Source organism: Camelina sativa, chromosome 3 (assembly GCF_000633955.1).
Source record: "Camelina sativa cultivar DH55 chromosome 3, Cs, whole genome shotgun sequence".
NCBI lineage: Eukaryota > Viridiplantae > Streptophyta > Magnoliopsida > Brassicales > Brassicaceae > Camelina > Camelina sativa.
In genome coordinates this window covers 17,131,969-17,145,778 of record NC_025687.1, presented here as the reverse complement: position 1 = coordinate 17,145,778, position 13,810 = coordinate 17,131,969, and the positions used below count along the sequence as shown (strand labels likewise).

Sequence of the window (13,810 nt, the reverse complement as noted above, 5' to 3'; positions counted from 1 at the left end):
ATTTAACCCATAAATGATATTTGCCATCTCATTTCGCGTAGAGTTCTTTTTCGGTAAGGCCTGAATATTTTTCCGAAATAAAATCATAGAACATACTATATATAGAAAGATAAGATCACCAGAAATATATATGAGAAAAGATAGTGGATTATATATACTAAATGAAAGTAATTTGTGACTTGTAACTTAAATATCTCTCAGTATGCTGGAAATAGTCACAATTCCGTAAAACATTTGTGTGTGCACAATGATAGTCATCATCTGAAAGTCATATATCATTCATTTCTCCACTGGAGCGACCAATGTGAGTAATATAGAGGGTACTCCAGGGACATGATATAAAAGGGCTTAACCTTCTTCAAATCTTGTTAACCTGACCAAATTATTAAAAAGTCATTATTGACATTAACATATCAAATTAAAAACATTCAATCTTAATTGCTCACCTTGATTTTGTTTGTATATTCGCAGCAAAGTAGTGCTCATAGAAATAAACAATCTCTTCATTGATATATGATTCAACAATTAATCCTGGACAGCTTTTTGAAAAACCTTTCAAAAAGATACATCCACCTATATTGGACATGGCCGCCTAATTCAGCTTCATAGGGAAGATGTATAGGCAGGTGCTCCATCACATCAAAATAAGATGGTGGAAATATCTTTTCCAAATTACAAAGGATTAAAACAATGTTCTGTTTTAGAATTTGAAGTCGACTTGAATGCAAAATTCTCGAGCATAAGTCCCGAAAAAATGTTTCAACCTGTACAATATATTTTTTCAAACTTAATCACATTAATTACGGAAAAACTTTAATCACTTAATATATATAAAACTTTAACTAATTAATTAATATACCTGATAACGCAAGGTGGACGTTCCGGTTAAGGAGTTCTGCAAAGATAAATGGAATTAACCGCTCCATGAAAACATGACAGTCATGGTTCTTCATGCCTGAAAACTTTTCATTTTTCATATCAACACAACTAGATAAGTCTGACGAATAACCATCTGAGAATTTAACCGAGTGTTTCACACATTCCAATAAGCTTGTTCTGGTTTCGTCTGTCAATGTATAGGGCACGAAAGGTGCTTTACCCCTACTATCAAGATGTAACTTGTAAGTGTGGCCGAGAACAGAACTTTGCTATATCCAATCTTGAGATGACGAAATCTTTTGATTTACCTTTCACACGCATACGAGTATACATGATGTTGTCTCAAAAAGTCTTCTCTTTATGCATCACATCAATATTATATCAATATTATGATCATTCCAATACGGTAGCGACCGTAATATGCTTTCCTTGTGGCAGTTATGGTGCTTTCCATAGCCAGACATTTTCCTTTCATGACCATTTCCACCGATGTCCTTGATTTTTGGTGGATTTACACCATTCAACCGCTCAAAATAAACTTGCTCACCGGTCAGAGACTTTGTGGATACTCTCTTGTAGCGTCTTTTCCCTTTAGGAAGTCTTTTTATTCCTCCTCAAAGGATGATGAGGAGGAAAAAATCTCTGATGACAATCAAACCAACACGTCTTCCTTCCATTAGGTAGATGAAAAGAATTTATATCATCCATGCAAACTGGACAAGATAATTTACCATGTGTTGTCCATCTAGATAATATAGCAGGAAAGTCGTTTATCGTCCACTTCAGCACTACTTTTACATTGAAATTTTGGCTCAAGGACACATCGTATGCATCGACTCCAGTAGACCACAACTCTTTTAACTCTTCAATAAGAGCTTGGAGAAAGATATCAAGACTAGCTTGCAGATGGTTTGGCCCAGAATTCAGAATTGTAAGAAACAAATACTATGTATTCATGCACATACCAGAGGGTAGATTATATGGCGTCAATATCACATGCCATAACGAATATTGAAGAGACATCCAAAATGGATTGAACCCATCAGTACAATCCCAGGTACACGTTATGGGGTTCTTCAGCATATTGAAGATTTAGTTCTTGAAAATACCTCTTCCGCCACATCAGAAGGATGACTCATTTTCTTCGTCCTTTGCTTGGTGCTCGGCATGCCATCGCATTGCTGCTGCAGTCTTATGACTCTGATACATTCTCTTTATTCTTTCAGCAATAGGTAAGTACCACATAAAACTATATGGTACTTTGGTTATGCGTCGGTCATTCTTAGGCTTCCATCTTGGTGCACCACAAAACAAACATTTTTCTTCCTTTTTGTCATATTTACAGAATAACATACAATTGTTAATACAAACATCAATTGTATGATATGGGAGTCCAAAATTGCGCATCAATTTTTCTGTCACGTAATGTGAACCCGTAGTCTGGTTTCTTTCTGTTAAATATTCACTCAATATTTCACAGACTAAATCCACTAACTTTTCACTCATATTATAATATGCCTTATTTTGCATGACTATAGCAGCTAAGGATAATTGTGATTGACCATCACGACAACCATCATATATTGGATTTTTTGCACCTTCTAACAAGTCATAGAATTTCTTTGAATGGTTAAGTACTGATTCTTCTACATTCTGATAACCTCATCCCAATGATAGTTATCATCAAAACTCACATTAGAAGGAAATGCATCATTCACCATATCCACATGTCTATCTTCTACTACATTACCCACTTCCTCACTCACACATATAAATGTTGGATCTATAGTACTCATTCCTATATCCATATTAATTTCTTCCTCATGCTTATACCAAACATAATAATCTTGCATAAACCCATAACTAAAAAGATGATTTAAAATTCTAGTCCCCAGAAAACGCTTCCCGTTTTTGCACTTACTACAAGGGCGATAAAACTTACCCCATTTTCTTGTGCAAATGGCTGCCCATTTGCAAATTCCATGAACTACTTCATCCCGGTTCTGAACTCTTGTGAAACATTTCCCGTCACCTCATCAATCCTCTTGTAAATCCACTCCCGGAAATTACTATAATTGTAACTTCCAGACATTATTATAAATCTTTATGACCACGTTTTTCTTAGTGTAGGTTTGTGTTTCTACGTGTGAGGAGAACGATTGGTGAGCTTTGTTTATATTGGCATATTTAGCGATTAAGAAGTGACTATCACATAGTCACAAAAAACAGGTACACCTATATGACAACCCGTCCCGCGGACCCCACTAGCCCACTGCTAACTGCCCCAACGGACCGTCCGTGGACCCTGCTAGCCGCCCAAACGGATCCCAAGCTGGCCCTGCAGGGCATCGATCCTAACCCATCACTATGGATATCCCAATCAACCAGTAGGTTATTGGTGCGCCAGACGTTCCTCGAACCATGGTCCCTACCCTTTAACAATCTTCAGGTCAATTGGTGACACCTTGTCATGTGGGAAGGTTGTTAAAGGGTGGGGACCAGGGTTCGAGGAATGCCTGGCGCACCAATAACCTACTGTGGATTTGGATGAGTAGTTCCATTTGCCACGGTGAGGGGTTAGGACCGATGCCCTGCAGGGTCAGCTTTGGGCCTATGGAGGCAAGCTAGCAGTGAGGCTAGTGGAGTCCACGGGAAGGGTTGTTACAACCTACCTTGGAATAATGAAAACATGTTTCAAACCAACTTTTAGTGACTGTTTTGCCACACAATTCCAACCCACCAAAAGTGTCGCAAGTTAGTCGCCAAATTTACGACTATATTGGGCGACTACTGTATTAGTCGCTAATTTGGCGACTATCTGGGGACAATATTCACAGTTTTCTTGATTCGTCGCCATTTACCGACAAATTTAACGACTATGTTATTTTGTCGCAAGTTAATGACTAATTAACGATTACGTTGTTTTTTGTCACTAAACAGTCGCCACGTAATAGCTAAATTGTTGTTAAATAGTTGCTAAATTTGGTGACTACTAATTTAGTCGCCAATTGTAGTCGGAAATACCCTATTTTCTTTGAGTGAGTAAATCCTTACCCAAAACCAATTTGATACATAATAAACTAGAGAGATTTTGTTTTATCCAGAGTTAAAAAGTACATACTCCATTATGTTTTTGGTTAACGAAACACTGATTAATTAATAGCAAAATAATAAAAATAAAAATTGATACCAAATAATCTCAAACAGAATCTTACACATTATAAACTATTTTCATAGTTTATTGTTATCATAGATTTGGAGGTACGGACTACGGGTTAGGTTGGCTAATTATTGCGTTATATTTTCCGGTTTAGTTGTCGTTAATTGTTTTGTTTAGAATATTTTGTCGAGCATAGGTGTCTTTAAGGTTCTTGTGGATTCTATGGTGTCTTTTTGTTCATTTTCATGTGTTAACAATGGCATAGACGAAGTTATGAAAAAACAAAAAAATTAAAACAATGGTCAAGGAATTCATCCTCTTTTACAATTTTTATAAAATTTCTAAACATTTTGTATTATTTAAATATGGAATATATGTGAGTAGTAAAACCATCACCAACGGTAGAAATCATGATCGTTACTCAAAAAAATAAAAATAATAATATTTTAATTGAAATAAATGTAAACTAATGAAAAGTGCTCAGGTGTATAAATAGTATAGGAATCGTTTCTTCTCACAGCAATCTGAAAAACTATTCCTCTTCTCTCTCCTTTCTTTTTAATATTTTCAATTTTTTATTTATTAAAATTTTAGTAAACAACGACAAAAGATTAATGTTCTATGTAAGGGATCTAATAGATTAATGTTTTCACTATGTAAATGTGCTTTAGCAAAAAAGTATTTTAAAACTAATGCTAGCTAGACGTCATTAATTTAAAAAACTTTACTTTCGAGTTGTTTACTTAATATCAAATTGTAATGAATCATGGTCACAAAGAAAAAATCTTCCCGTGACAAACTCAACATATTGTGTTTCTTCAAGATCACTATATCGGTTTTTATTCAGTAAGAATAATAAGTCATACAATTAAAACAGATTGCCATTTGACCGACCATTTGGAGAGTACAAAATGTGCTTTTATTAATTTGTTTTCGATATATAGACATTGAGTAAATTAATATAAAGTACACGACATGTTGATATGATATATGTTAAATTTAAAGAGGTGATAATGATAGGATGAGACTCTCTTTGTTTATTATATATTGGATGATTCAACAAAGATCAGATCTTTTTATCCACAAGAAAAGAAAAAAAAAGCAAAGATTAGATTTAATACACATACACGACGGTTATTTTTTTATTACAAGACGGTAAGCAAAGATTAGATTTATACACACATATACACATATGGATGTCTGAACAGTGTTTAATTAGCAACAATACTTACAAGGGTTATGAAATCGGGAAGCAAACAAAAGCAGAAAACCACACAGCACACATAAAATGAAATAAAAAACCGTGCAACGTGCACAATAAGACTTTGACATGTGTCCTCCAACAATCTTTGCTCGATTGGGTACACCGATTACATGATGTTGCATGACGGCTTCGGATCTTGTTCTCTCCTTGTCGCCACCTTTTCCATTATACGCATCATTGCCTCGTGTATTTCCAAAGCATTTGCTACTTTTCTCTCCACCTGAGAGAGGACGAGAACACATTGTTACGGACAAAATGTGACAGGAGAATAATCTCAAGCCTCTAGATATTTTTAAGTAACACTCTTATAAAAAAGTAAACGAATATAATATTAACTACCATCATTGCCATTTCATCCATCTTATGTTGAAACGACATCCTTAACTCCTCTTTCCTCTCCCTTTCTTTCTCTACTTCTTTTCTATACCTAGCTTCGGCTTTCTTTTCCTCTTGCTTAAGCTTCTTGGTCTCTTCCTGAGAAGCGCAAAGATTCGTAAATTAACATATGTTCTGTATAGGCGTTTCAACCAGAAACTGATCACCTTTATCTGACGGTGCATCTCTTCCGTAAACGGTCTCCCTTCGTTTTTCCTTCCAATTGCTGCAACATGGGCGAGAAGCTCCTCGATTTGCTTATCCTTCTTGTCTTCATCCTTGGTCTTATTATTAAACAAAACCTTTCTATTGCCACTTAATGTGAAAATTCTCTGAAATAAAAAGTACGTAGATAGATTAATAAGCAGAAACGTTTACGTGTAACGCAAGTTTATTATAGTAATAGTCTATGGAATAACTGACCGTCAGAAACTCAGGGCTTGTGGATAAATACGTTTTCAATGTCTGGTTGTTTTCTTCTAGCTCATCACCACCAGTGAATACAACGATCAAATAGTCAAGGATTCTACTCCCGAAGAGGCTTTGCAACGTACTAACCACGGACTCTTCCTCTTGCGTAATCCGATTCCTAGCGGATAAAACTAACACCACAGCATGTAATCCTTCCTCAACCAGAGCAAGACATCTAACGATTTCCTTGCTGATAAAGGCAGGTGTCGTTATCAAATCGAATAGACCTGTGTCACGAACCAGAGAGCAAACCAAATCATAGGCAATGGCGCAATGCGGATAATGAAACCGAGGGAGCATTGTTGAAGACAAAGTAATATCAATAAAATATGATTTTAGGAGAGATAATATGTAAGAAGGTGGTGGTTGCTTCCCACAAATTCTTTTAATAAAAACTAATAAAAAAATATAAACAACAGAGAGAAAGAAAAGAAACATTGCTAAAGTTACTATTTTTTACTATTTTTTACTATTTTTCAACACATACCAATTTTTTATTAATCATATATTAAAATATATTTTTTTTTTCTTTGAGCAACAATGAACACGTTCTCTCCGCTAGTGATGCTCTAAGAGCATGTGCATTGGTAGAAATTCAAATGAGTCTCTCATTAATATAATATTAGCTTTTTTAGTGTAGAGAAATTTGAGAATTTTTTTTTAATTTTGTATGTCCATTGATGAGAAATCCAATGAGTTTTTCATTCATACAATATTATTATTTTAATATAATTTTATAATTATAATTTTATTTTATTTGAATATTTATTTTGTTATTTTGTTTTTGTATTTTATCTTAACATTATTAATATTTTATAAACAAACTAAATTATTTATTAAATATATTTAATTCTTTTAATTAGTTATATTTTATATTATATAACATGTCAATAATGTTAAGAAAAAAACATATTATCAATCATAAAATTATAAATACTAATATAGTTAGTTAGTTTCATAATATTAATATCTGTTTAACTCTCATAATTTTGAATCATTTTAATATTTTTGTATCAACTAATATTATTTTAAAATAATATGAAAATATTATTGAAAATTATGTATAATGGAACTTGTTAAATAATTAATTTTATTGTGATTTCTAAAAAAAATAAAAAATAACAACAAATAAACTGTTTAATTAAGATTTTAAGTTTTTATGAAGTTAATTTATTATAACAAATTCTAACAATTTAAAAAGTGACATGTGTCATTTGAGAGTGGATCTCATGAGTTTCTCAAGGTTTCTCGTATGAAAAACTTTGAGAATCGATTCTCCTTGCTTTTTATTAATTCTTTTTTTTTTATTTATTTTTATTCTGAGAAATTCAGTGAGAACCTACGTACGTGACCTAAGTAAATTAATTAATTGGAAAACAGATAAAATAAAATATAACAAAAATAACATTGGGGAATCTGAACCTATGGCTATCAATGAGACAAATAACACCACACATTCATTCATTTCTCTTCATAGTATGACCCCATTTCAAGTTATTGTTATTATATGGCTTCACATGCCTACGACTAAAATATATTCTCTCTGTTTCACAAAGATTGATGTTTTGGGATATTTTTTTGTCTCACAAAGATTGATGTTTTGTAAACTTCAAGAAGTAATCATTGAAAATATTTAAAATTTAGATTGTTATTAGTTTAAAATTAAATAATATTCTCTTTACTTAAAGAAAAAATATATTTTATCTCAGTAATTATTGTTTTCTTAATATGTGTAAAAACTTCTAAGCATGTATGAGAGAGAGGGAGTAATATTGTATCAAATGTAGAGAGGGAGTAATATTGTATCAAATGTATAAACATACCAGGAGTGTCAATCACATTGATGATCGGCCCACTTTTTGTCACAGCTCTAAATGTCTGACATGTCATAGTAACACCTGTTGCTTGTGTTACTGAGGTGAACCTTTGTTGTCTAATGAGTGAGTTCCCTGTGGCGCTTTTTCCGTTGCCTGCACGCCCCACTAGAACTATGTTTTTTATTTGCGCTGACCCAGAAGCCATGGACTGGTCACTTATGTTCTACAAAGAAACGAAGATATATATAGGTAAGGGTGAGCGTTGTAAAGTATTGAAATTAGCACCATAATTACTAATGAGGAAACTCACGAGCTTTCTTAGCCTTTCTCAGTACTTGCCAAACAGAGTAGAACAGAAAATATTTGATCAGCTAATACTCACAATGATCTATTTGAAGTTTCATTAAATAGGAGATCCTTATGTGCAATATTATGTGACGACCAAGGCATTTTGGAATTTTACAAGAAACTTTCTTCTATTTTATAGTTTATCAGAATATGTAAAATCGGAAAAGGTGAAGTAACGAGAATAGGCAACAAGACGACTTTTGGGGGTTGACTCTCTGTAATCTTTTGCTGGCAATCTTGTCCTGCCGGGTACACCATTCGAGAAGATTCTGTAAGATGAGAGTCTCATCATGAGACTGAGCCTTTTATCATTTTATTATATCTAACCTCAATACTTTTATTCTTTATAGGAATCAGAAAGCCTTACAACTTCACAGGAATAACAGATTTGTATATAAAAAGAAAAGTGAAAACAAGCATAAGAAGAATCATGTAAAATAGTAAAACACAATAAATGGGGATGTCTGGATCTCTTAATTAACAAATATAAATTAGAATAAAATGTCCACTTTGCCGAAACCATTTTTTTATATAACTAGTCTAAAGTCTAAACACAATAAGATGGTTGTGTGCTGCTAGTTGCATAATTACATTTGGAGACCAAGTACAGCTACTACGATATTACCGATAACACCGATTTAGTCCCGTTTCTACAGAATTGGACATATTAAGAGAGCTTCAATCCGTAAGCTCCATGTAGCTCTATACATATATATATATATATATATATATATATACAGAGTTCCAGATAAAGACGTTTAGAATATAACATAACAAAAACATTTATAGACATGGCGAGTAAACGTTATCATCTTTTTGACAAGTAATTTTTATAGAAATAATGAGTGTAGTCTAAAGTCTCTAATTACAATTTATAAAGTGATCTAATTTTGAATCAAATCCATGTATAAAGGTGTATCCGTGTTTTTTGTTTTTTTGTATGTGTAAAAAGCATCTTCTCAATGAGCATGGTCTATAAATCCATATGATCCTCCCAATATGGTAGACGAATCCCAAAAATAAACTATGTTCGTTCCATGTTTACGTAACGTAAAATGGAGATTGCTCGTTATCCTCGCAATCAAGTTTCTTCTCTGCACCAACATCTGTCAAATACGTCCTTAGGTACTCTTCTCCAAACGTCGGAGGTGGATCATGTTCTAACTAAACAATATGTTGCTCCCACGATACAACATTCCTCATGTTCCAACTAAACAACGTCGGAGGTCGATCATGTTCTAACCAACCTGATTTCGTCCAATATTTCAGCTAAAATACAAATTAAGACATGATATTGAAATATATATATATATATATATATATAAACGTGACAAAATCAATACAACTATACCACTTTCATCAATCATAATCATCGACCTCAGAGTTATCTGAATCTTTACCAGTATTATCCAAATCTTGAACTAACTAATAGTATTGATATCAATCGAAAGTTAAGTTGAAGAAATCTAGAGTTCTTTGCAAACCAATAAACCAATATATTTCAATTATTATTAACTTATATCAAACTGTTAAATTTCCACTTATAATATATTTCAGCCTTAGCAGCTTGTTCTCTCCTCTTATAATCAATGCTTATTATTTTTTCAATTGCCTTTGGAAATTAAATTACTGATAATTTATTAATTAGTAAAAGGATTATTGTCATGAAAATGAATTAGTCTAGCTTAAGTGTTTTATGGCCTACGGACATCGCGTCTACTGTTCGCAATCGCTAAATTTCAAAAGTTTATGTCCACAAGCCTTGCAGTTACAGATGATAGTAGGTTGCTGATCATTATTAATTTTCATGAAAAATAAAATACACAAAACAAAGCTACTGATTTTCCTTGAGTATTTTTTATCACCATTAATTTTCTACTTATTCTCCTTGAGTATTTACTTATCATCATTTTGAGTTTTGACCTCCTCAAAGCTATCTTTAGCTCCAATATCTTACATTTACTAAATGAAGCGTTATAGTTTCTCCAATCGTATATATAATTACAATGGTTACGGTCTACATCTGAGATCTATTCCAACCAATATTAAGTACCTCCATTAACCCGTCTTTTTTGATCCATCATTTATCAAATTTATACCTATACTATGTAGGTCTTTCTGCAAGATAATTGGTTTAAATTAAATTCGTATGACAATCAGTATATGATCGGATCTAATTGTTTGTATATGTATTCTACATGTGAATGGGAAATCATAGAGTGGTAATCGTCATTAGCCAAAACTCCATTTTAAACGATATCGAATAATTCTCTAAAAGGCATATGATTACGAAAAGTACAAATATAACTTGTATATTGTGTGTTCAAAAGTTTGTATATATAGTTCTAAATTTTAGTATGCATTGCTTGATTGCTTCAATATTCGTAACATTTGTGGTGTGTTAAGTTTTATATATTTATTTAAGAACTCGTATGTATAAACCTGTATACTCTTAGAGTCTTAGATATCAAATTTTTTTAAACATACATATACATATATATATATATAATATCTTTTGAATGTATCATAAGAACTCATTTACATTTATACTTCTAATTCTGTAATGCGAGATTTTACTCGAACTGAGGTTTCTGTCTCAGTCTCTGTAACGCGGACTTGTTGATGATTAATTCTATCAATTCCCTTTCCTTTGTTCTTCTGCTCTCTTTTTTTACAACAAAGAGAAATCCATATCCCAAGTCCAATTACCAACAGCAGCACAACAGCACCCAATACTATTCCGATGATACCGCCGATGCTTAGTGACTTGGACCTTCCTACTTCTGAACCACTTCCAATATCTAAGGAAAAGAAAAAAAAAAGGAAATGCAAATGAGTTATATGGAACAATTATATAGTTTCGGTTTTACTGTGAGTGACCGGTTTCATCATACCCGAGAAGTAACCGTAAGGATTGGCTTGGTAAGGGCCAAATATGTTGGGAGGCTTGTAAGTCTGGTTGCTAAACGCAAAACCAAGAATTGCCATTTCTGTTTGATTAAAACTAACTTTTCCCAATGGGAAGACCAAGAGATCTATTAGAAGCTGACGATCAGTTGTATCCTCTCTTATGTTTCTGATAGCCACCAAGTCAACAGGATAACCGAACTTCTTAAAGAACTCTACCATTCCCTGCTGAAGATTCAAGAAGTTGGTGGAGTTGAAAAACCCTGAGAATGAAGGAGATCTGAAGAAGAGTGTTCCTGTGATTGGATACACACATTGACATGTAGAACTCGGTGTCATGTTCTGACCACATGGAGCAAAGTTTGTTGGGAGAGTTGAAAATGAGGAATTATGTTGGACTATTGAGCAGTAACTCGGTACGTTCCCCAGCTCCATGCACACCGGATTGTTTGCTAATCTGTGGAAATATCAAAGAGATATGTAACTGGTTGAAAAGCTTACAAAAATTGTTAATTTAAAATTTTAACCAGTATATATATACAATACTTGGATGCGTTTACTAGATGTTGGTCTATAATGGGTTATGTCATTACTTTGCAAATCCACAAACTCCAACTGCTCGCTATAATTGGTACCAAAGTCCAATGGTTCGTTTATACCATTGCGCTTTAGGTTGCTGCAAGTGAACAAAAAATAACTTAAAACATCTCAATAATTACTACAAATGTCACAGCTTCGACTTGATCTACCAATCAAGCTTGCATGTATTACTCACATAGTCTGTAGTTCAGTAGGGCTGAAGAGGAAGATTGGTATTGGACCTTCAAGTTGTATCCCTTCCATCCTTCTATCAAGGAGAAGACCATGTGTTGTTTGTAACTGCTGTATACAAATATATATACTATGTATGTATATATGTATATACATAGAGAGAGAGTGAGAGAGAGAGATGTTCATACAATGGTGACAGGGAGCGTAACGACGAAAGCCATGATGGAATGACTGAGAATTCCAAAGTATTATTGCTCACATCTCTGTGACATTACAATCATATAATTAATGGAACTATATTAATTACAAATAAGGGTTTGAGAAAGGTAGTGATTGTTAATTACGCAGCAAAAGAGAAACTTATACAATGTGTAGAGACTGTTCAAACTAGCTAAATTTGGAAGACTGCCCGTTAATCTGTTGTTGGCCAAGTACCTGAAAAGGATTCAAACTATAAACTCATTTTACTTCTTTCATTGATATATACAAAAAATGCTTTAGTTACTCACTTACAATTCGTTAAGATTTGTCAGATTATTAAGACTCGAAGGAATATCTCCACTTAGTTTATTTCTGTCGACGTCTGTATGTATGAAAATAGCGTATGAGATTAATTAAAAAAAAAAAATAGATGAGTAAATGTCACACTAAACTAATTAACACTTACAACACTGCCAATGATTTAACAAGGCTGAGGCTGTCCGGGATTTTGCCTGTGAACTGGTTTCCATCAAATAGCCTATCGATAAAACAATCAACAATGCCATCACTTTGTTAGTTACTACTCTCAACCTTTGCAAACTATCAGGTTTCTTATGTACTATTAGTGAGACTTACATATGTATCAAAGTCATGTTAGAGCTGAAGAGTTTTTCGGGGATTTCACCTGAAAGTTTGTTTTTCCCGAAATGACTGCCAAAAGAAGTGAAGGACAGTTTCATTATTTAACAAATAGAAAGAGTGAGTGTGTAAAATGTAACAAAAAGATTTGAGGAGTATAAACAAATGCTTAGTTTCAAGAAGCATGTCAAGTCCAGGTGAAGTCCCATTAGAAATTGGAATGTTTCCTCCAATCTGATTGTCAGCTATATCAAACCAATATAAATTCGATAGCAGTCCAATTGACGCGGGAATTGTTCCTTTAAATTGATTTAAATTCAGGGATCTGTATGGAGAGAACAAAACTAGTAAGTTTTAGGAGCTTAGCTAGAGACTACAAATGGAAAAATGTATATGTTATATAGTATATTTCCAGTTACCAGGTCAATCGTATGACTGATTTGTAATAAACTCCGGTTAATCGGAGAAATACGTGACACGACGGAGGAGAGACGAAGGTTGAAGAAAAAGAGAGAAACGAGATATTTCTTATTTATCAAACAATCAAAGTTTGTTACAAAAGCTTAACCTCAATTAACTAACTAATCAGTCTATATATAGTAAGACTAATCAGCTAATCTTAATAACCGAAGATAACCCAATTAAACCAAAGCTCATAACCGGTCATACTCTAATACGCCCCCCTCAAATCTTTATCTCCGAAGTGTCTGGTTTCGGGAGGTAAAGATTTGACAAGGACATCTTCTGCAGCAGATGATGAAATGGTCCCAGATGAAGAGGTTTAGTCAAGATATCAGCATGTTGTTCTGCAGTCGGTACATGAAGAGCTTTAAGCGTACCCTTCTTAAGTTTGATCACGCACCGTATGACAATCGATCTCTATATGTTTAGTCCGTTCATGGAAGACTGGATTCATGGTGATGTGTAAGGCAGATTTATTATCACAGAACAACTTGGCTGGAGCAGACTCTGTAATGT

At 33.5% G+C, this 13,810-nt stretch overlaps 2 protein-coding genes across 3 annotated transcripts; both read right to left on the bottom strand.

Annotated features, from left to right (window-relative positions):
- Positions 5,410-11,560, bottom strand: LOC104777386 (immune-associated nucleotide-binding protein 8-like). Its single transcript, XM_019240370.1, has 7 exons — positions 11,185-11,560; positions 11,024-11,115; positions 7,973-8,189; positions 6,102-6,376; positions 5,846-6,010; positions 5,643-5,777; positions 5,410-5,523 (listed from the first exon to the last, which is right to left on the bottom strand). Exons 1-7 carry the CDS (start codon positions 11,558-11,560, stop codon positions 5,410-5,412), a joined length of 1,374 nt encoding a protein of 457 aa, XP_019095915.1.
- Positions 10,878-13,488, bottom strand: LOC104777385 (probable leucine-rich repeat receptor-like protein kinase At5g49770). Of its 2 annotated transcripts, none has more exons than XM_019241856.1 (9): positions 12,830-13,488; positions 12,660-12,731; positions 12,506-12,575; positions 12,359-12,427; positions 12,181-12,255; positions 11,997-12,068; positions 11,768-11,897; positions 11,209-11,678; positions 10,878-11,115 (listed from the first exon to the last, which is right to left on the bottom strand). In XM_019241856.1, exons 2-8 carry the CDS (start codon positions 12,721-12,723, stop codon positions 11,610-11,612), a joined length of 549 nt encoding a protein of 182 aa, XP_019097401.1. In that variant the 5' UTR covers positions 12,724-12,731; positions 12,830-13,488; the 3' UTR covers positions 10,878-11,115; positions 11,209-11,609. The 2 variants fall into 2 exon arrangements, with proteins under 2 accessions (XP_019097401.1, XP_019097403.1); XM_019241858.1 differs by having other exon boundaries at positions 11,815-11,897.

Bases quoted from the DNA above. Each gene is read 5' to 3' on its own strand.
- LOC104777385 (XM_019241856.1), bottom strand. From the start codon at position 12,723: ATGGAAACCAGTTCACAGGCAAAATCCCGGACAGCCTCAGCCTTGTTA. The intron at 12,576-12,659 runs GTAAGTGTTAAT...TCATACATACAG, and splicing joins GTTAAATCATTGGCAGTGTT to ACGTCGACAGAAATAAACTA. The intron at 12,428-12,505 runs GTAAGTGAGTAA...AATCCTTTTCAG, and splicing joins CTGACAAATCTTAACGAATT to GTACTTGGCCAACAACAGAT.
- LOC104777386 (XM_019240370.1), bottom strand. From the start codon at position 11,560: ATGACACCGAGTTCTACATGTCAATGTGTGTATCCAATCACAGGAACA. The intron at 11,116-11,184 runs GTAAAACCGAAA...TCTTTTCCTTAG, and splicing joins GATGAAACCGGTCACTCACA to ATATTGGAAGTGGTTCAGAA. The intron at 5,524-5,642 runs GTAGTTAATATT...GTCCTCTCTCAG, and splicing joins TGGATGAAATGGCAATGATG to GTGGAGAGAAAAGTAGCAAA.